The sequence below is a fragment of the Pipistrellus hanaki genome (assembly GCF_964339955.1).
Source record: "Pipistrellus hanaki genome assembly, chromosome: 6".
Taxonomy (NCBI): Eukaryota; Metazoa; Chordata; class Mammalia; order Chiroptera; family Vespertilionidae; genus Pipistrellus; species Pipistrellus hanaki.
In genome coordinates this window covers 40,943,066-40,964,752 of record NC_140508.1, presented here as the reverse complement: position 1 = coordinate 40,964,752, position 21,687 = coordinate 40,943,066, and the positions used below count along the sequence as shown (strand labels likewise).

At 37.5% G+C, this 21,687-nt stretch overlaps 1 protein-coding gene across 4 annotated transcripts in view; it reads right to left on the bottom strand.

Moving 5' to 3' along the window:
* Window positions 1–21,687, bottom strand: part of WDR7 (WD repeat domain 7) — a 273,742-nt gene that overhangs the window by 243,536 nt on the left and 8,519 nt on the right. For 3 of the 4 annotated variants that reach the window (XM_084886916.1, XM_084886915.1, XM_084886918.1), the window contains 11 exons: window positions 20,892–20,971; window positions 18,184–18,355; window positions 16,660–16,766; window positions 14,363–14,441; window positions 10,713–10,887; window positions 8,629–8,705; window positions 7,323–7,442; window positions 5,688–5,833; window positions 5,222–5,324; window positions 1,372–1,528; window positions 660–908 (listed from right to left, as the gene is read on the bottom strand). In XM_084886916.1, coding sequence (XP_084743042.1) covers window positions 660–908; window positions 1,372–1,528; window positions 5,222–5,324; window positions 5,688–5,833; window positions 7,323–7,442; window positions 8,629–8,705; window positions 10,713–10,887; window positions 14,363–14,441; window positions 16,660–16,766; window positions 18,184–18,342 — 1,372 coding nt within the window. In that variant the 5' untranslated portion in view covers window positions 18,343–18,355; window positions 20,892–20,971. The remainder of the gene's footprint in view (window positions 1–659; window positions 909–1,371; window positions 1,529–5,221; window positions 5,325–5,687; window positions 5,834–7,322; window positions 7,443–8,628; window positions 8,706–10,712; window positions 10,888–14,362; window positions 14,442–16,659; window positions 16,767–18,183; window positions 18,356–20,891; window positions 20,972–21,687) is intronic. The other variant, XM_084886917.1, reaches the window with a different exon arrangement.

The following is a 21,687-nucleotide window of genomic DNA, read 5'->3' as shown; positions in this document are numbered from 1 at the left end:
TAAGTTTTATCAAAGAAAAGGCTTCTGGTTTTATCTCCTAAAACTGCTCTGCCCAATACAGTAGCCACGAGCCACATGAGACCACTGAGCATGTGAAAAGTGGCTAGTCCAGACTCATGTGTGCTGTAAATGTAAAATACACATGAGCTTTCAAAGACTTAGGATAACAAATAATAACGTTAAGTATCTCACTGAAGTAAAAACAATTTTGCTATATTGAATTAAATAAAACATACTATTAAATGTAATGTTATTTGCTTCATTTTCACATTTTTAATGTGGCTATTATAAAATTACATACATTGTTACATTTATCTATTTCCACTGGGCAGTACTGTTCTAAAAGATTATCAGTATTAATAACAATAAAGTTCATTATTTAGTAAAACATAGAGGTTAACTATTGGTAAATGTAAGTCTTAATATACATCAAAGAGATAAAACTGGATACTTCTTTATTCACAGTCATTAGGTGGTATTTACCCCAAGAATAGGCACTGAGTATTTTATCATCTGAGCATTAAACTCTTATCAGCCACACAGCACACTAACAGCTACACTGATTCACTGTATATGGTAAAAACAAAGCCTGCCAACATTGTCACTATCACGGTACAGAGCTCTCTGGACACTTTAGACATTGAAGGTCGTCAGTATACCTCTTCGGAGCATGTGTTCCCCTTGCAGCAGCTGGACGATGGCTGTCTGCGTGGCAGGTACAATAATAATGCTCCCATCTTCGCGGCCACAAACAAGTCGTCCATGTTCCGGTATGTACACACTTGCGGTTACTTTAAGAGGTTCATTGCTATTGGGGATCACACTCAGCTGATCTATAATTCCAGCTGGATAAGGGTAGAGCTTATCGAATGCTTCTTGCAAACTAACAGAAGTTGTGATTTCCAACCCTGTAGAGGTTTGGTTTTGTATAAAAGAAAAACATTGAGCATGTTAAAAAAAATTTTTTACATATTAAAATAAGCATGCTTATAGTTGATTTAGTAATATACCAAAGAATAACTGTTATCAAACATGATTCTAAGAAGAAAATGGAATATGACATTATGAATCTGTTGTCCAATGGTTAGTAATTAGGTTGTTAAATTAAGAAATCACTGTACCTGCAGAAACCAGTTTGGCTCAGTGGTAGAGCATCAGTCTGCGGACTGAAAGGTCCCAGGTTCGATTCCGGTCAAGGGCATGTACACTGGTTGTGGGTACATCCCCGGTGGGGGGTGTGCAGGAGGCAGCTGGTCGATGTTTCTCTCTCATCGACGTTTCTAGCTCTCTATCCCTCTCTCCTTCTCTCTGTAAAAAATCAATAAAATATAAAATAAAAAAAAAAGAAAAGAAAAAAAGAAATCACTGTACCTGATTTACTATTTGTCTCTTCAACTTCCTGCTTCTCAGGTGGGTCTGAGATTTTCCAAATATTCAATCTTCCACAAGAGTCCCCCTGAATTAGTAGTTTATGGAAGTATCCCCTGGCTCCATAGAAGAACCGAGTAACAGGAGGGCAAATGAGCAACTGAAAAAAAAATATGTTCAAATATCTTTAGCTTTTTTAATCAAAATATTTCACACATTAACATTTTATTTTTCAGATAAGGATGTTAAGTACTTTGCCTCAGTACCAGAATAAGAAAAAGTGTTTATAACACCCAACAGTATTTTTTTTTAAATGGGAAAACGTCTAAGAACCATGGAGATATTTTTATTTAAGAACTATGAATAATAATAATAATTTATAGAAAGCCCACAATAGCAGTGGTCGGCAAACTCATTAGTCAACAGAGCCACATATCAACAGTACAACAATTGAAATTTCTTTTGAGAACCAAATTTTTTAAACTTAAATTTATTCTAATGCCACTTCTTCAAAATAGACTCACCCAGGCCATGGTATTTTGTGGAAAAGCCACGCTCAAGATATAACACCCAACAGTATTTTAATGTAACTTTGTAACATTGATATACATGCCAATTAACATTGAAATCCAGCATAACACGAAGAAATAAAAATTATATACTCTCTCTATAGAATTGTATCTTTATATTTATGCTGTTTTATAAAAACTGATTAGTCACCACAATAATACAACTTACTGAACTGTCTGTTATTACATAGTTAATATAAAACATGGTATTCTTTACCAAAACAAAAAGTCTCCACTTAAAGGTCAAAAGGGAGAACTGGCTAATCCTGACCTTTTGTCCATTCCTGATTAGTCACTAGTAAGAGCAGCAAACTTAAACTACCAGGCTGTGCAACTGGAAGGCTCTATTTTTTAAAAATGAGCATATTCTTCAGCCAACAGTATAACACTTCATTTCATCACGTTTACATAATCAATTCGAACATAGCCTGATATGTTAGCAATAAACTACTAGGAACAAAATACATTCATTAGGGTCTTGTACATATTTTCATTTTAAAACAAATTACTTTTCTGCTTAAGATCCTGTGTCTTCAGTGAGATAACTTATTTGAAAATTTTAAACAGCGGTAGAATCTTAAAATTAAAGTTTGGAGTATTCATTCACAGATACTTGAATGTTAAAACATAGAACATTATAATAAAAAACAGTAATAAACAGATTTCAGTCTTGGCAATTATAGTCAAATAATCTAATTACTGTATTTGGTATTAACTACTTTCCTAGAAAGCACTAGCCTACAGAAATATATATATATTAAGCATAAACAATTCTGAAAATTACTAAAAGTTTTCTTCAATAACATGCTGAACAAGAAGTTGCTACTACAACAGCTGTAATAACCAATATTGTATATTTCACTACATGGGTATCTCACACCAAATAATCATACATTTTGATTTAAAATGTACTGGGGAATTTATATATTTTTTAAAAATGGAATGTGCTTATTTTTGTTTTGTTTTGTATACACTTTTTATAAAATCACTATCCCTTCATTTTACTGGAAGTGATTGTCTAGAGCAGTGGTCGGCAAACTGTGGCTCTCGAGCCACATGCGGCTCTTTGGCCCCTTGAGTTTTTAGCAAAGGCAAGCTTAGGAGTACCCTAATTAAGTTAATAATAATGTACCTACCTATATAGTTTAAGTTTAAAAAATTTGGCTCTCAAAGAAATTTCAATCATCTTATTGTTGATATTTGGCTAATGAGTTTGCCGACCACTGGTCTAGGCTAAAGAGCAGTAAGTTGAAGTTGAAGTTAAGAGGAAAGGATAGGTTATAGAAGATCTTAGTTATACATACATATATAAATTCTATATATTGGGTCGGCAGCTAAGTAATTGCGGGTTTCACACATATATGGCTTCAGTTGAATTTTTAGGTTTGCAGACTTAGTACAAATGTAAAACACATTTTGTTATTTGATAGTTGGCTATTCAGCTGTTAATCAGTAAAAAAAGTTTTTTGATCTGTTTTGTAGTTTTCGTTTGGCGTTCATTGAAAAATGGAAAATCAAAAGGAACATTTTCGTCATATTTTGCTTTTTTATTTCTGCAAAGGGAAAAACGCATCGCAAGCTCATAAAAAGTTATGTGCTGTTTATGGTGATGAAGCCTTAAAAGAACGGCAGTGTCAAAATTGGTTTGCCAAATTTCGTTCTGGTGATTTTTTACTCAAAGATGAAAATCGCTCTGGTCGTCCAGTTGAAGTTGATGACGCCCTAATCAAAGCAATAATCAATTCGGACTGTCACAGTACAACACGTGAGATTGCAGAGAAGCTTCATGTATCACATACATGCATTGAAAATCACTTAAAACAACTTGGCTATGTTCAAAAACTCGATACATGGGTTCCTCGCCAACTGAAAGAATCACAGTTAACGCAATGCATTAGCAGCTGCGATTTGCTAAAGAAACGTAATGAAAATGATTTATTTTTAAAACGACTGATAACTGGCGATGAAATATGGGTTGTTTACAACAATATCAAGTGGAAAAGATAGTGGAGCAGGCCAGGTGAACCAACTCAAACAACATCAAAAGCTGATATTCATCAAAAGAAGGTTTTGTTATCAGTTTGGTGGGATTACAAAGGAATTGTCTACTTTGAACTCTTACCACCCAACCGAACGATCAATTCTGATGTCTACATTGAACAACTAACGAAATTAAACAATGCAGTTGAAGAAAAGCGGCCCGAATTGACAAATCGAAAAGGTGTTGTATTCCATCATGACAATGCAAGGCCACACACATCTTTGGTCACTCGGCAAAAATTAATGGAGCTTGGTTGGGATGTTTTGCCACATCCACCATATAGTCCTGACCTTGCACCATCTGATTACTTTTTGTTTTGATCTTTACAAAACTCCTTGAATGGTAAAAATTTCAATAATGATGATGATGTCAAATCGTACCTGATTCAGTTTTTTGCTAATAAAAACCAGAAGTTTTTTGAACGTGGGATTATGATGCTGCCTGAAAGATGGCAAAAGGTCATTGATCAAAATGGGCAATACATTACAGAATAAAGTTATTTAGTTCCATGAAAAAATTGTCTTTGATTTTCTTTAAAAAATCCGCAATTACTTAGTTGCCGACCCAATATTAAAAAATTTCATGGTAAATAATGATTCCCTTTCCCTCATCATCTCTCCATATCACAATGGAACAAAATTCTAAGAATAAAAAAATGTGGAAACCTAGAAATAAAGAAAACTACTGAAAACCCAGTACTAAGAATTGAAAACCTATTACTTAGTGCTGTTGTAAATTTTAAGAAGTCATAATAAACTTGTTTTTAGAGAGAAAATTTTCTTTTATTATTCATTTCTAAAGCCTAATGATTTAAATCTCTCCGTGGTTTAGGGAGATAATGCAATGCCTTGTTCAAATAATGAATTGTTATTAGTGAGCACTATTACATGATGATCTTGCCCTTCTAAAAGGGCATTCCATCTGTCACTGTGCTAATAGATGCATAATAGCATAAAATATATTTGCACCATCAACATGAACTTTATCAAAAGTCATTTCCAGTATGTAATCAGCATTAACTCATTTGTATTCTCAGAGAACGATGAATGCTATATTATAGTCATACTATGTATAAGATATACAAATATTAAAATCGTGCTTACAATTGACTGTGTAAAGTATTTCACAGTGCCTTGAATTATATTGAACCTTTCAAATAATATGCTACCAAAATACACCAAAAAAATATAATTATGAAAATTTTCCAACATACCAATTATAAATGGTACCTAAAAAATTTTACCTCTTTATCTGTTCGATCCAAGAGACTATGCTGGACAGGAGGGATTAAATTTTCAACTGCTTTCCCCACATCACTGCGGAATGAATCACTAGCCGGAAGGCAACTGAAAATGAGAAAAATACATCATCCAATTAAAATACTGACATTGAACATTTTGTCAGGTCATATGACAGTTTTGACATAAATGAAAAATGTTTTTTTAAGTTATAATTAAATTAATTTAGCATGAAATAATGAACATCATTAAAATATCCTATTTCAAATAAAATACGCCTATATTGTACTTAGAAGTTAAAGTGGAATTACTTATCTAACTTAAGTTCTAGGTGACTTTTTTAACTCATTTTAAATCTTTTTCCCCATATTAAATATTGATACTATATGCATTTGCATACTTCCAGGTTATACCCCAAATTCAGAATCTTTTGCTTTTGATTGAAGTCCTATGTTATTATTTATTGAATACCTGGCAGGTAGTTTGTAAATATAACTTTGCCCATTTTCAGTCCAAATGATTACTTTATCTGCTGATACAAAGTCACCTCCAGTCCATGCCTGTCCATTTTCACTGGGGCCTGAACACAACAGGGAATAGTCTCCAGCATCAAATACCTACAAGGAAGAAGACATTTGTGATCTAGTCTGTGCTGTGCATTGCCTGGTGGTATTAGAGCTGTTGGAGGCAGACTTCCTGAGCTGTAATCCAACAATTCCACTGCCACTTTAGAGCCTTAGCCAAGCTATTTATCACCCCCTATGCCTCAGATGCCTGATCTACGAAACGTGGAAAGCAACATTCCTACTGCTATAGGCAGCCTCTGGGACTGCTGCCCTGATCCCAGACTCCTGGTATTTAGATCCTTGTGTAAACCTCTCCCCGAATGTGGGCTGGCTTTTGTGACTGCTTCTAGACAGTTGAATGTGGCAGATAGGATCTTAGTTCCAAGGTTAGGTGGGTCTTGGCTACACATTCTCTCGTGAGCTCACTCTGAGGGGAGACAGCACCCATGCTGTGGCCTGTCCGATGGAAGGGCCCAGGTGACAAGGAAGAAAAGTGTCCATCCACCTGTCAGGAGGACCTGAGGCCTGCCCGCCGCCATGTGAGTAATCTTTGAAGCAGACCCTCCCAAGGTGAGCCTTATGATGAGGCAGTATTCCCTGCTAACACTTGATTGTAGCATGTGAGAAACCCTGTGCAGGTTCCAGCTAAGCAGTGCCTGGATTCCTGACCCACAGGTGGGGTGATGATACATGCTACAGATGGGTGATGCTACGTGTCTGTGGTCTAGTTTGGAGTGATTTTTGTTATGCAGGATTAGATAACTAATACATCTCCCCTCTGAGATGTTAAAGATTACAAGAAATAAAACAGGGAAAGCTTTGGTACAAGCAATCAAAGCATACTGACACCTTTTCTATTATGAAAATATTAAAGCCACACCAGCCAGTATGGCTCAGTGGTTGAACATCAATCTACGAACCAGGAGGTCATGGTTCGATTCCCAGTCAGGACACGTGCCTGGGTTACAGACTTGATCTCCATTAAGGCATGTGCAGGAGGCGCTGATCAATGATTCTCTCTCATCATTGAGGTTTCTATCTCTCTCTTCCTCTTCCTTCCTCTCTGAAATCAATTAAAAAAATCTGTTGGCTTTTTTTTAAAAAAAAAAAAAAAGAGAAATGTTCAAGTCTGGCAATGTGGAAGCAATATACACCTTCATCAGCTTTGAAGTGATGAAGAAAGACCTTCCTGACGCTAAGAAGTTAGGACAGAATAGGAACCTAAAATAATAACAACCTGCAAAGACATGTCAAACACTGCCACTGCTTATGATACACTGACAAGATAATGACTAAAACAGCAGCAAAAGTAGAAATTAAAATCTACAGAATAATAATCACTAACTGAATCATTCTATAAACAAATAAAAAAGACAACTATATAGGGCCAAATCCCAACACCTCAAAACATAATATCAAAATCACATATGAATACCAAATGATTAACCTCTTGCACCAAACTTTTCCTGACATTTTTCTTTGGGAATCTGATAAACCAACAGGGTGAAAATGCAACTGCTTCCTTATGCAATGATCTTACCCGCCAGTATTTGGAGCACACAACCAAAAGTGACCGCTGTGTGAATGCACAAAAGGAGATGCTCTGGCAATTCTGACAGTAAATTGGTTTGGATTCTTCTTCAAATACTGGCTCAGTATCCTGGAAAGAGAAAGATTTGCAAAACTTTAGGAATGACTTGGTTGTCAATTAAAATTATCACACAATGATAAAGAAAACAAAATGAAATAAAGACATCACTTGATGGTCATGACTTTAACCCCTCCTGTGAGTACCACAGCAGTAAAAAACAACACAAATGCATTATGAAAACATCTGGGCATGACATCTCTGCTACAGAGGTACTCAAGATTAAAATACTGATGAGATATAGATATAGATAGATTAGATAGAGATAGAGATAGATATATAGATATAGATATATAGATATAGATATATTAAACAACATAAACTAATGAACAAAAACAGATCCAGAGACAGAGAAACAGCAATCAGACCATCAAAACTCAGAGGGAAGGTAGGGGAGGGGTTAGGAGGAGAGATAAACCGAAGGACTTGTATGCATGCATATAAGCCCAACCAATGGACACAGACAACAGGGGGTGAGGGCATGAGGGTGGGGAGGTATAGAGGGCGGGTAATGGGGGAATAAGGACACATATGTAACACATTAATCAATAAAGAAATTTTAAAAAATAAAATAAAATACTGATGAGAATCAGAATATCATCACAATAACAGATGATGAAAGTTTTGAGTAAATTCTAATTTTTGTAGCTATATGTGCTTTTAAGTAAAAAAACAAACAACAACAAAAACTGATCAATTCCTCCAGTTTCTCACAGATTGAATGTCTAAAAATTCCCTAGCTGAAGAGACTAGCATCAATTATTGTCCAAAAATTGACCTCCTTTCTGATAAGAAATATAACAAGAAAATCAAGCCCAAAGAACAGAGAGAGGGAACTAAAATTGGCTTTATATATGTTTTGTAATGGCTTTCTTTATTTTTCTTTCCCTAGAGCAAACTACCTTTTAACTTAAATAGAAGCAATTGAGGAAAGTGCTACCACTTCTATACATTTCTCTACATCCTATCCTGTGCAATATGTTTCTCTAATTCTATCCCTGCAAATGTGTACAATGAAAAGTGAAAAACTTGACTCATTTAGAGACTGCATTGTAGATCTTTTAGACCATGTCAATAAGACTATTAAAAAAGATTAGCTTTCCCTTCCCTTTTAAGAAAAGAATGTACTATCATTATGAAAATTTAAGACTACCTGAGAAGGAAAACAGAGAAATTAATCCAGTCTCATTTGTCTCACCTGCATGCCACTTATTTCAGAGGTAACAATCCACACCTTCAAGATGCCCGTCACCGAGAGTGCTACCACAGTGTCCTCTAAGCCAAGAAGGAATGAAAAGCCAAGGTTACAAATACAATACACTGTGTCTCTCTCTCATCAATTTTTTTCTCTCTCTCTCCCTCCTTTCTACTCTCTCTAAAAATCAATGGAAAAATATCCTCAGGTGAGGATTAACAAAATACACTGTTTCTAAACAGTAACGTGGGTCACAGTAGTAATATGGAACAGGGTTTGCTTAATTAAATTAAATAACAATATGTTTTACAACTGACATAAAAGCATAATTCTATATTTCATGAAATAACAGAAACCAGATTTTGAAGCATAATAGAGATGACTGAAAATTTTAATTCAAGGAGGAATTTTTTCTAGCTACTTGAAATTTTTTTTTGCTAGAGGCCTGGTGCACAAATTCATGCACAGGTGAAGTCCCTCAGCTTTGCCAACAATGAAGACCAATCAGGATTGGCCAGGGAGAGTGGCCAGGGAGGTTGGCTGGCCAGCCAAGGGGAGGAGCCACGGGAGGTTGGCCAGCCACGGGAGGAGTTACGGGAGGTTCCAATGCAGCCATCGGGCAGGCCAGCTGAAGGCAGGGTCTACAGGAGGTTCAATAGCTGTGGAGGTTGGCTGTGGGAGTGCACTGACCACCAGGGGGCAGCTCCTGCTTTGAGCATCTGCCCCCTAGTGGTCAATGCATGTCATATCAACCAGTTGACATTCAGTCACATAGGCTTTTATATATATAAATTTGAAAACAAGTTTTTGATAATTTCAAATTTTCTTAATCACTATGTTAACAAAGAACTTTTATCTTCAAAATTCATATTTTTAAATTATTTATCATGAGCCGAAACTGGTTTGGCTCAGTGGATAGAGCGTTGGCCTGCGGACTGAAAGGTCCTGGGTTCGATTCCAGTTAAGGGCATGTACCTTGGTTGCGGACACGTCCCCAGTAGGGGGTGTGCAAGAGGCAGCTAATCGATGATTCTCTCTCATCGATGTTTCTAACTCTCTATCCTTCTCTCTTCCTCTCTGTAAAATATCAATAAAATATATTTTTTTTAAATTGTTTATCATGAATGAGCAGACTCACTTTATTTTCAAGGCACTTATTTATCCACTTTCCCTCCTACATTGCCTGCATGTCTGGTTAATTTAAACAATGCAGGTAGCCCATTGGCTGTGAGTTTGACATTTTCTAGACATTGCTTTTTCTAGACATTTTATTGCACATTATCACCTCCAATGATCATGATCAAAAGAAACACATGATATAAAACCTAAATTCATAAGATTTGGAGAAAACATACCAGGAACTTTCATTAAATTTAACTATGCATAATTCCCTTCCTTTTCATTATCTACACTAACAAAAGGGTAATATGCTAATTAGACCAGGTAAAGCCACGGTGGTGGGGGCCAAGGCAGAAGCAGTTAGGGGTGATCAGGCTGGCAGGGGAAAGCAGTTAGGGGCAATCAGGTCAGTAGGGGAGAGCAGTTAGGGGCAATCAAGCAGGCAGGCAGAAAGGTTAGGGGCGATCAGGCAGGCAGACAAGTGAGCAGTTAGGAGCCAGCTGTCCCAGATTGCGAGAGGAATGTCTGACTGTGGGATCGGGCCTAAACCGGCAGTTGGACATCCCCTGAGGAGGAGCAGAGGGTGCAGGCCAGGCTGAGGGACACTTCCCCCACCCCATCCCGCCCTCCTCCCCCAAGCCCAAGAAATACACAAGTGAAACTATGGTTCCTCCCACGATTCCTGCAACGGGTTCTGATATTCATCCTCCCTTTCAGGAAATCACCCCACACACTAAGATTGCCAAAAGCTAGTGATCTATTCCATGGGATGGAGATAATCTAACACTTTAAGCCTTAATCCAATCAAAAATTCCTTTCTGAAATTAGAGACAGACCATAAATTATTAGCTATTTCTGAAATAGAAGAATATAACTAAATACATTGATATATGATACATAATGAACTCTACAATAAATTAACCATTACGTCATAGAGCTGAAGTTCTTACAGGGCACCATATACTGACCTTGTGTTCGGTGGGATCGAATAATACTCATGGAGCTGATCCAGTCAGGAGATATCTTTGATACTAAGGAGTATAACACCTCAAGGCTGGTGGCATCCACAACAAGGATTTCAGGATAATGGCCATGGCATAAAAGCCTTCCTTCTCTCTGATTTCCAACAGAGAACTGATAGAACTATAAGGAAAAAGATTCATGTGCATTCATCAAGCTTAGTATGAGGCTCAATTTCTTCAGAAATACTTCCAGACATGTAATATATGGCATATTACATGTTATATATTACATATATATTACATACCTATGTATACACGTACACACACCAAGTTATGTTAATATTTTCAAAATATCTACCAAATATTATTATTTTCCTGACATCTTATCCTCCCCTTTGAACTACTTTGGAAAATTCATAATGATTCTTTTTTATCCTCCTGCATCATCGAAAACAGGACTGTTGGATGAAGTAATAAAACACCTGAGTAAAATCAGCTTGACACTGCCCAGCCAGCATGGCTCAGTAGGTGAACATCAACCTATGAACCTGGAGGTCATGGTTCTACTCCTGGTCAGGGCACATGCCCGGGTTGCGGGCTCGATCTCCAGTGTGAGGTGTGCAGGAGGCAGCCAATCAGTGATTCTCTCTCATCACTGATGTTTCTATCTCTCTCTCCCTCTCCCTTCCTCTCTGAAATCAATTAAAAAAAAAACAACGTATTTTCTTAAAATTCAGCTTCATAAATCAAAGCAAAAGGAAAGCTTAATGGGTCACAAAAATAATATAAATTTTAGATGAATGGAGAATAGATATAGGATTGTAATTACTAGATATGACCAAATAAAATTTAGAAGTAAAAATGACTGCTATTCAAACGTATTATAATCAGAAGTAAATTCTGATTAATATAAGTGGGTTATTTCAGACTAAAGTATGGGACAATTTTGTTAACCAGTCTCATGGTACACATTTACACTTTGTGGGAGAAAAATAGAAGAACCTATACAATCACGATCTACATGTTATTCATGCCAAGAATAACTACAAAGGATAAGGTTGGTTTCCATCAACAAAAGAGCAAAGGAAGCCAGGACCGATTTGGCTCAGTGGATAGAGCATCGGTCTGCGGACTGATAGGTCCCAGGTTCAATTCTGGTCAAGGGCATGTACCTTGGTTGCGGGCACATTCTCGGTGGAGGGTGTGCAAGAGGCAGCTGATTGATGATTTTCTCTCATCAATGTTTCTAACACTCTATCCCTCTCTCTTCCTCTCTGTGAAAAATCAATTAAATATGTTTTTTAAAAAATCAAAATTATTAAAAAAAAAAAAGAGCAAAGGAAGAATAACGATCAAAACAAGACCAACAACTTATCAAATGACCTGCCTCTCTTAGCATCAACATATCATTACTCTCTTTGTAAAATGATTTCCTTAGAGGATTTTTAGGAAGTGAAGACATCTGACTTCGAGTATTACTTCACAAGGATTGGACCTTATACAAATAAATGAGGACAAGCTAGACACAGCACAAAGGGCAATGCTGTAACCACTCGGCACCTGGGACATCATTAAGGAACCCGGGTACAATCTGATCCCACACCCATTAGCCCTGTCTGTTCTCAGAGCTCAACACTGCATGTGAAGGATATGGAATATTGTGTACAAGAAGAACTACAACTGCTTAAACATAAGCATTGATCAGATCAAGGATCACATTAAGTTAATGCAAGGTAGTTTATAAGAGAGGGTGTAATAAAATGCAGATTACTGAAAGAGATACCTCCAGACCTCAGAAAGTTGATTCAAAACATGACACAACCTGGAGATCCCTGGGACTGCCAGGCACTCACATATAATGTGACTGTAGGTAACCTTGACCCATATGAAGGGAGGGCATGTCAAGGAGCAAAGGATGGGTGCAGAGCAGCAAACTCTGTCACTGCTAATCCCACACCAGCCAGGAGAGCCATGCGCATGGCAGTCACTGGAAAGAGCTCTCTCCTGAGAGCAGGGGTATTGCATCACCTTCCTGACTAATGCCGCTCACCTCTGGCTTTAAAGTTATGCTCCCAAATAATATTTTCAACACTAATTTGGCTTCTTAGACACGTGATAGTGGCAAAGAAAGTGTCCTTAATGGAGAAACAATTTTTCCACATATCAAAAAGGGATGCCCCGACGTGATAATCTCATAAATTGGCATTTCCTTGTGGTTTATAAGTGCCAGTGTCACCAAGGTTTACCACTTCTATGTATATAAAAAACAATTCGCTACTGGACCTGAAAGGTGACAATCACATAGGAAACAATTGTCACACACTAGTGAACCTGCCAGAAAGCATCTTCTACTTACAGATAGCTGCCAGTTTAAATGCGGGAGACCTACTACGAGATCTGACAAAGTAGGCACTGGACAAATGTTGACTAAATAAAGATAATTTTTCCTAAAATGTAAACCAGAAGTTTTAAAATCATATAATTATACAAGAGTGAAAATACTTATATCCAATGACTTTAAGACATTTATATGTAATTTTTCAATTAATCTAAAAAGTCAATGGCTACCCCTTTTCTCTCTATAAACCTTGATGGTTCTTCACATGACAAAAAATAAATAATAGATGCCCTTTAAGTAAAAAAGCATATATTCTAAGAGTGTTGAAAAGATATTTTTCAAAGGCCTTTGCCAGAACAAGAAACCATCACAACAGACCTTTGTCACACTATTCACCAGCCTCCCCGCAAACATTTTCTAAGTTGTATTAGTGCAGTTGTATTTCTGCAACAAATTATTGTGTTTTTTGTTTGTTTTTGTCTCTAGAGTCAGAAAAACCTGATTTGGCACCAGGAATGACACACTGTGAGACTACGGCAGGTCATTTAATCAGTATGGGCCTCAGTTTCCTTATATGTGAAATTATACTCTCCTATTTAATTCATAAGGATGTGGGAAGGACTAAATGGCATGCCATACAAGAAATGTTCATACAATATTTGCTCAATAAAAATAAGTTCTCTTCCCTCTCCTTCCCCCTTGAGAACATAAATCATATTTTCTTTATATTTGTCATTTTCCCAACACAGTAAATGATGAGTAAATAGAAGCACAAAGAACCTGACAATTATGAAAGAGTAAGAAAGAATACAAGGATTATAAGTTGGAAACTGTACATTCCTGTGTAAATTCTTGTGTAAGCCAGGGATATGAAATGGTCATTTCTTCTATAGAGTTGGAAAGTCAAAAAATGTACTAATGACCAGCTATACAAACAATGAAAATGATATGACCCATAAAGTGGGTTAATTAGTGTCCATCACGAATGGAACCATATAGGCTTCAGCAAGAACGAATTCCCTTATTTAAGATCCAGAGAACTACCCGTCCAGCTCCCCCTGGGGGAGCCAGGGGAGCCAGTGGGAGCAGAGCAGTAGTGTCAATCAGCTTACTTTACATCCTTCCCCATTAGTCTCCTCTACTTTCTTCTCTCCCCCACCAAACCATCGCATAAGGAATAATTTTACGAGTGCTAGTCTTCTTGTCATCTCCACCCATTTTTCATGTAAAAATATAGGTCAATGTTTAAAGAACGTTTTAAATTATATGCCTCCAATAATTGTGCTGACTTAGGCAGTTACAGAAATAAGATACTCACCTGTATGCCAGTATGTGTGCAGGCTAATTTTGTAAATTCAATACATCTGCCATCACTCACATCCCAGAGACACATCTCTCTATAAGACAAAATAATAGCTTACTTTAATTGGACTTGAAAAAGCCCCGTTCAACTTTGTCACAGTGGTTTTTAAAACTCATCTCCCATTAAAACTGGTCTATTTCAGAAAAAAAAGTAGTGTATAGTCATTACTGCTCTTCATAAAAAATTCTGTTCCTACCCTCGCTGGATTGGCCTGTGGACTGAAGGGTCCCGGGTTTAATTCCCGTCAAGGGCACATGCCAGGTTTCGGACTCGATCCCCAGTAGGGAGGGTGCAGGAGGCAGCCAATCAATGATTCCCCCTCATCATTGATGTTTCTATCACTATCCCTTCCTCTCTGAAATAAAAAAATATATATATCTTTTTTAAATTCTGTTCCTCCCACTCACCATCCCAACATCCTTTCCAGCTTGCCCACCCTCACCTTCATGCACATTCTTTCTGGGTAGATGGTAGAACTACTGCACCTCCCAGCTCCCTTTGGTTGGTGGAGTACTGTGAGTAGATCTGGCCAGAACCTATCCAAAGCCCTCTAACACTCTTTCTCCTCTGGCTGCCTCAGACAGTGATTGCTCCCTCAACCTCAACCTCAGAGTTAGCATAATAACAAAGCAGAGCAGAGCCCCAAGTGATATATGAGGGCAACTGACAAAAACAAAAAATAACCTTTTAGTTTACATCTCTGAGATGGTTATACATATAGCTAGAAAATTTAGCACAGCAGAAAAACACATAAAAATGTTGACTGCGTTCCAAACTTTTCAAATTAAATGTAATATTCTAGTTTTGATTCTGTATTTATTACATAAGTTTTATGTAATAAATACAAACATGAATAAATACAAACAGAAAAGCATATGTCAAACTAAAAGATACAACACTTGAAATCAGGAATATCAACGCCTTATCTTTTAAAGAAATAAACTTAAGATTTATTTAATAGAAAAGAACATTAATAAAATGTAATGATCCTGATATTATTAGGGTTTTCTTTGAAATGCCGTTTCCTAAATTTCACATAGTATGAAACAATATCTCAAAAAAGCTCCATTTATTTATTTATTTATTTATTTATTTTTAATGTATTTTATTGATTTTTCACAGAGAGGAAGAGAGAGGGATAGAGAACTAGAAACATCGATGAGAGAGAATCATCGATCAGCTGCCTCTTGCACACCCCCCACTGGAGATGTGCCCGCAACCAAGGTACATGCCCTTGACCGGAATCGAACCCGGGACCTTTCAGTCCGCAGTCCGACGCTCTATCCACTGAGCCAAACCGGTCCCGGCAAAGCTCCATCTATTTAGACTATGTATTCTAAATTGAGTTATTTAATTGACCAAAAGGTACTATATTTTTACCTGATTCTGCCTCTTCTTGTTCCAAACAGTAACACATGGTTCTTTTCAAATTCATAAAATTATGAGGAGGGTTGAGGAGATAATTTCTTAAATAATTCTCTTCCAGCTCCCCAACTCTCTTCAATAACATATTGTATAAATATACAAATTTCTAATTTCCAAAAAAGTTTTAAAACTTTCATACACTCTGAACCCTACAACTACAGTTCAATGACCTATCTCTCCAAAAGCAAGCTATCTTCAGAGACTTAGGAATATATATGGTTGCATTAACATACATTAATATAACTGTGTGAACTTTTACATCATCTTCCAAGATGAAGTTGGCTTCCTCTTCCAAATTTGGGCGAGCCTAGCATCTTTAGGGTTTTTGAAACTCTGAGTTGTCCACCAACTCAATGATAATGCCATGGGGATTAATGTAAAGCTTTAACTTGTATAGTATCCTGAGTTTCTCAAAAGCAAGGCAAAGGTATAATAATAAATTATAATAGAAGTATTAGAAAAATCATTAATAAAGATAAAATGCACCCAGCTGGCGTGACTCAACCCATGAACCAGGAGGTCACGGCTTGATCCCCAGTGTGGGGTATGCAGGAGGCAGCCAACCAATGATTCTCTCTCATCATTGATGTTTCTATCTCTCTCTTCCCCTCTCCTTTCCTCTCTGAAATCAATAAAAATATATTTAAAACAAAAAAATATATAAAAATGCACATTTTAAAACCACATTTTTAAATATCTTTAAATTTAGACAACTGGAACATTTATTTAAAAGATATTCCAAAAGAAAAAAAACCTCCCCTACTTACTAATGCACTGGTACTATTTGCAATAAAGACTTATGAGGAAAACAATAAGAAAATGCTTACCCACATTCGGATGCACTCACAATATATTGTTTGTCACTAGCAGCACATGCTTTAGACAAACAGGTGATTGAAGCTGTATGACCAAATAACAATGCCCGGGGATTAACCTAAAAATACACAAATATGTTGATATGAGAACCAAATTTTTAAAAACTAATTTTTTTTTTTAGGAATCCGGTTAAATCTACACTAATAAAAGACAAAGATGCAAACTGACCATACCTTTGTGACATCCACCAGGCAATCAGGAGTGAGTATGCAAATTAACCCAATAAAGCTGGAGGGTAATTTGCATACGCAGGCGCTGAGCAGCGGAGGGCAGGGCGGGATACAGGTGTTCCACACCGCCCCAGCCACTCAGGTAGGGGAGGGTAGAGGTAAGGAGGAGAGATCAACCAAAGGACTTGTATGCACGCATATAAGCCTAACCAGTGGAAGAGTTGCCAGAGAAGGAGATTTAAAAAAATGGGAAAAGAGAAAAGCAGAATAAACCCTGCAATGTAATACGTGAATTGCAGGTATTAAGTGAACTTCGTGTATGTGCATGCGTGTGTGCCCCCAGCTCCTATTTTCCAAGTTTGTCTACTGAGAGGTTCCAGCTGTAGAGCACACTGCACATGCATATCCACAGCAATAAAGAATGGCAATAAATACATAGTAATTTTTCAAAATAAATACAACAAAATGTATACTTTAAATTGTTAATTTTTGGAAGCCTCCTTCAAAATGGGTAAAAAAAATTCTGACAAATTATAAATGTAATGTGTTATGGCACTTAGGATAGAGACTAGAGACCCAGTGCACAAAATTGCGCAAGACCCAGACTCGGCACACCCAGCACACCGGCAGGACCCCAGGCCTCGCTGCGCACAGAGGCACGAGCCCGGCCTCCATGCTGTGTGGAGCCACAGGACCCCAGGCCTTGCCACACGGAGCTGTGGGCCCCCAGGCCTATCCATGTGGAGCTGTGGGCCCCCAGGCCCTGCCACACAAAGCTGGGGGCCACACCTCCACTGCGCAGCTCTGCCGATTGTTTGGTTGTGTAACCGTTAGGGAATTACAACCACAGCCTTTTATAATATAGGGTTATATTTGAAAATAGCCAAAAGCCAGCAAAAAATCAACTTCGATGAATAATATAAATAAACAGCTGAAGCCAGTTTGGCTCAGTGGTAGAGCGTCAGTCTGCGGACTGAAAGGTCCCAGGTTCGATTCCGGTCAAGGGCATGTACCTTGGTTGCGGGCACATCCCCAGTAGGGGGTGTGCAAGAGGCAGCTGGTCGATGTTTCTCTCTCATTGACGTTTCTAGCTCTCTATCTCTCTCCCTTTCTCTCTGCTAAAAATCAATAAAATATATTTAAAAAAATAATAATATAAATAATCAGTCTGCATAATACCAATTTTATACAAAATATATTTCACAGAAATGTATGATGAGGTCAACTATTATTCTTGATCTGTGTTTTTCTCTACTAAGTAGTTTCTTATATCTAAAAAGCACCATAGGCATTTCAGATACTCACTTCCAATTCTCCTGAAAGATCCCAGAGGCATATCTGTCCATCGTGGCACCCGGTTACGATTGTGGCACCGTCATCTGTTAAAAGGACTGCTGAGATGCAATGTGTAGGTGCTTTGCGACCCCAAAGAACGATGGGTAGAACGAGGCTATTTCCTGCCATTGTGTTTTCAAATCTGGAAATGTTATCAGAATAATGTCAAATATTAAAATATTTCCTTCTAAAACATGTTATACCTCTTTCTTATGAAGCCATCTTGAATTTCCTAAATCTCAGAATTCTTCTAAACATTTTACATAACAGACACAAATACAAATATATAAAATCTCATTTTAGATGTAAAATCTCAATTAATCTTCACAACAAATCATGCAGCAAGTACTACTGCCACTCCTCTTTCACAAATACAGACAGTGAGTCAGAGAGTCGCAAAGTAAAAGTGAAGGAAAGGAGCTCCAATCAGGACCCAGGCAGCTACTTCAGACGCCATGGTCTTCCGCTATGGTGCTGCCAAGGACCAGTGAGGTCTCCGGGTCTTTTCAAGTCTACAACCCAGTAATAAACATCAATGCCCAAGAAAAACTCAGGGTTGTTTCTCAGTTCTAAACATTAAAAAGAGTAAGTTCAGCCATATTTACTACAAGTCTATTATGTCTCAAGGTCATGGCTGTCTTTTGTGAAACTTGAGGGGAAAAGAATTTCTCTTAAAGCTCCTTTCTGCATAATAAAAAGTCTTATTTTTGAGATGAGTGACCAACTAACCAGTGGGTACTGGAATACTCCTCTTACACACATGTAAGGAATGTGCTAGATTTAAGAGTTATTAATTGCTGTTCAGAGAAGTTAGAGAGAAATGAAGACTGGGATAATCAAAGAGGCCTCCACAGAAAACAGAAGACTGTCAGGTCTCTTAAGACAATAGGGGGTCACCTAGAGGCCTGATAGATGGTCAATGAAAAGAAATGTCACTGTGGTTATTTTTTCTACTCCAGATTTTTAGGTGACAACAGAAATATGTGTATACCTCTAGATCATTTAGAATGCTAAGGCTGTCCTAAGAAATTTTCAGGAATACTCACAGGAATAGGCACTCTCTATAAAAGAAACTAGTTTGGCAGCCATCATCTCATTGCTAATGGCTTTGAGCAAACGTCTCTTCTTTAGACTACTACCTACACTCTTTGAACAAAAATGAAAAACTAAAATCTCTTTATAAAATGAATAGTCACTAGAAAATTAGGCAAGTAAAAAATTATGACTGACACTGGAATGTCTACTAAAAACAATCTGTATTGTGTCTTTTACTTTTTGATATAATACATGGCTTTCATTAGTTTGTTTTTTTTCTCTCCCAAAACTTCATCTTTTTGCTGTATCAGGTATACATTTAAAAAAAAACATTCCAAGTCTACTTCTAATAAAACCCTATATGTATCATATTCACCATTTCATAAACTACCATGATACTAGCCATTATCTCCATGTCCCTATTTGATATCAGAAAAATTTTAAAAAGCACTGAATCAATTTAATAAACTTGGTACAGCATGTTCCTGGCTGAATAACACATCTAATCATGATTTTTCTCAAAATGAGAATCTGGAAGGAGTTCATTTTTCCATGGTGACAATACTCGATTTTAAACTACAGTACCCAAAGATTTCTCTCAATTAAATAAGCTCACAGCAGCGAACATAATATGGTGAGATCTGAAAGAACATTGTTTATCTATTTGAGGACTCATATGCAATGCACTAGCTTAACGTGAATGCAAATACACAGATTCGGAACTAAGGAACGTGTGTGCTAAGCGAGATGTGCCTGCTCTGATGCAACAGGAAAGGACATTCTGGTATTCACGTGACAGGCAACTCAAGGAAATCTGGGAGAAGAATGCACTGCCTGGTCCTTAAAACAGTGAAAATAATCATCCATAATATGATAAAGGTATAGCTTACGTCATTAAAAAACACATCAATCTCTAACTCAGCTCTTCCAGAGCTAAAATAATTACAAACATTTAGGAGGGAAAAACAAAAAATCAATAACTAAGAGTCAACCAAAATCTGAGAGATCTCATTTGGGCAATTAAGAAACTTCATATGGGCTTGGATTAGTTTCCCAGAGCTGATGTGACCACAGACTGAGTGGCTTAAACAACAAGATTTATTGTCTCTCAGTTCTTGAGGCTAGAAGTCCAAAATCAAGTGTAGGTAGGGTTGGTTCCATCTGAGGGCTGTGAATGGAGGATCTGTTCCAGGCCTCTCTCCTTGACTTGTAGAAGGCCACCTTCATGCTCTCTTGGCATTTGCCCTGTGTACATGTCTCCAAATTCCCCCCCTTTTCATATTATTATCAATCATATTAGATTAGGACCCACCTGATGACTTCATTGAAACTTGATTACCTCTATAAAGGTCACATTCTGAGGTACTGAAGGGTAGGACTTCAACATGTCATTTTGCCCTGGCCAGTTTGGCTCAGTGAATAGAGCATCGGCCTGGGGACTGAAGGGTCCCAGGATCAATTCCGGTCAAGGGCACATGCCCCAGGTTGTGGGCCCAATGCCCAGCAGGGGGTGTGCAGTAGGCAGCCAATCAATGATTTTCTCTCATCATTGATGTTTCTTTCTCTCTCTCCCTATCCCTTCCTTACTGAAATCAATAAAAATATATTTTTTTAAGTAACAATTGAAAGAACACTGAACTCACAATCAGCAGAACTGCAATCAAGTCCTGGCCCTTCTGTGCAATCCTGAAAAAGTTATCCCTCTGGGTCTCAGCTTCCCCATCTGTAAAAGATGGACAATAACACCCTCCTTTCAGAAAGCTGTCATAAAGATGAAAAGAAACCAAACATGTAAAGCAACTAGTAAAATACCCATACATGGCAGACACTCAGTAAATATTAATTTTATAAACCCACAGATCTTGCTACTTCACATTCTGCTTCCATATCTACTGGTTTCTCCCAGCGTTGCAACTTAATATTTAATAAAGTTGGACTTTTCAGCAAGTTAATATTTTTCATTGACTTTCTGCCACAATAGAAAAGCACCACTGTGTATGTTTGTCAAACACAATTCTATTCTCTCCATATATAACCATTCAGTTCTGCATCATCTTATCAAAAATAACACTACAAGCTCCCTTCCCAATACTAAGATAGCTTTCAAATTAAATTCTGATTTCATAATAACAAATCATCACTATATATTTTGGAGCAGATTTTCCAAGTGTCCATTTTGTGCCTACCCCATGGTATTACAAGGTTAGATAAAATAAACACAATTCAGCCATCCAGTAGAGCGTACACTCATTCAAACAATTACCACAGAGTGTGATACAGGAGAAATCTCGAGACCATCAAGTCATAGGTAAAGCCATAAAAGATGACCATCCCAACCTGACTTCAATGGGTCCAGAAAGGAGTCTTGGAAGAAATGGTGTGTGAGAACGAGTAGGAACTAAGGAAGAGGCATGAGGAATCACATGTTCCAGGTCCCAG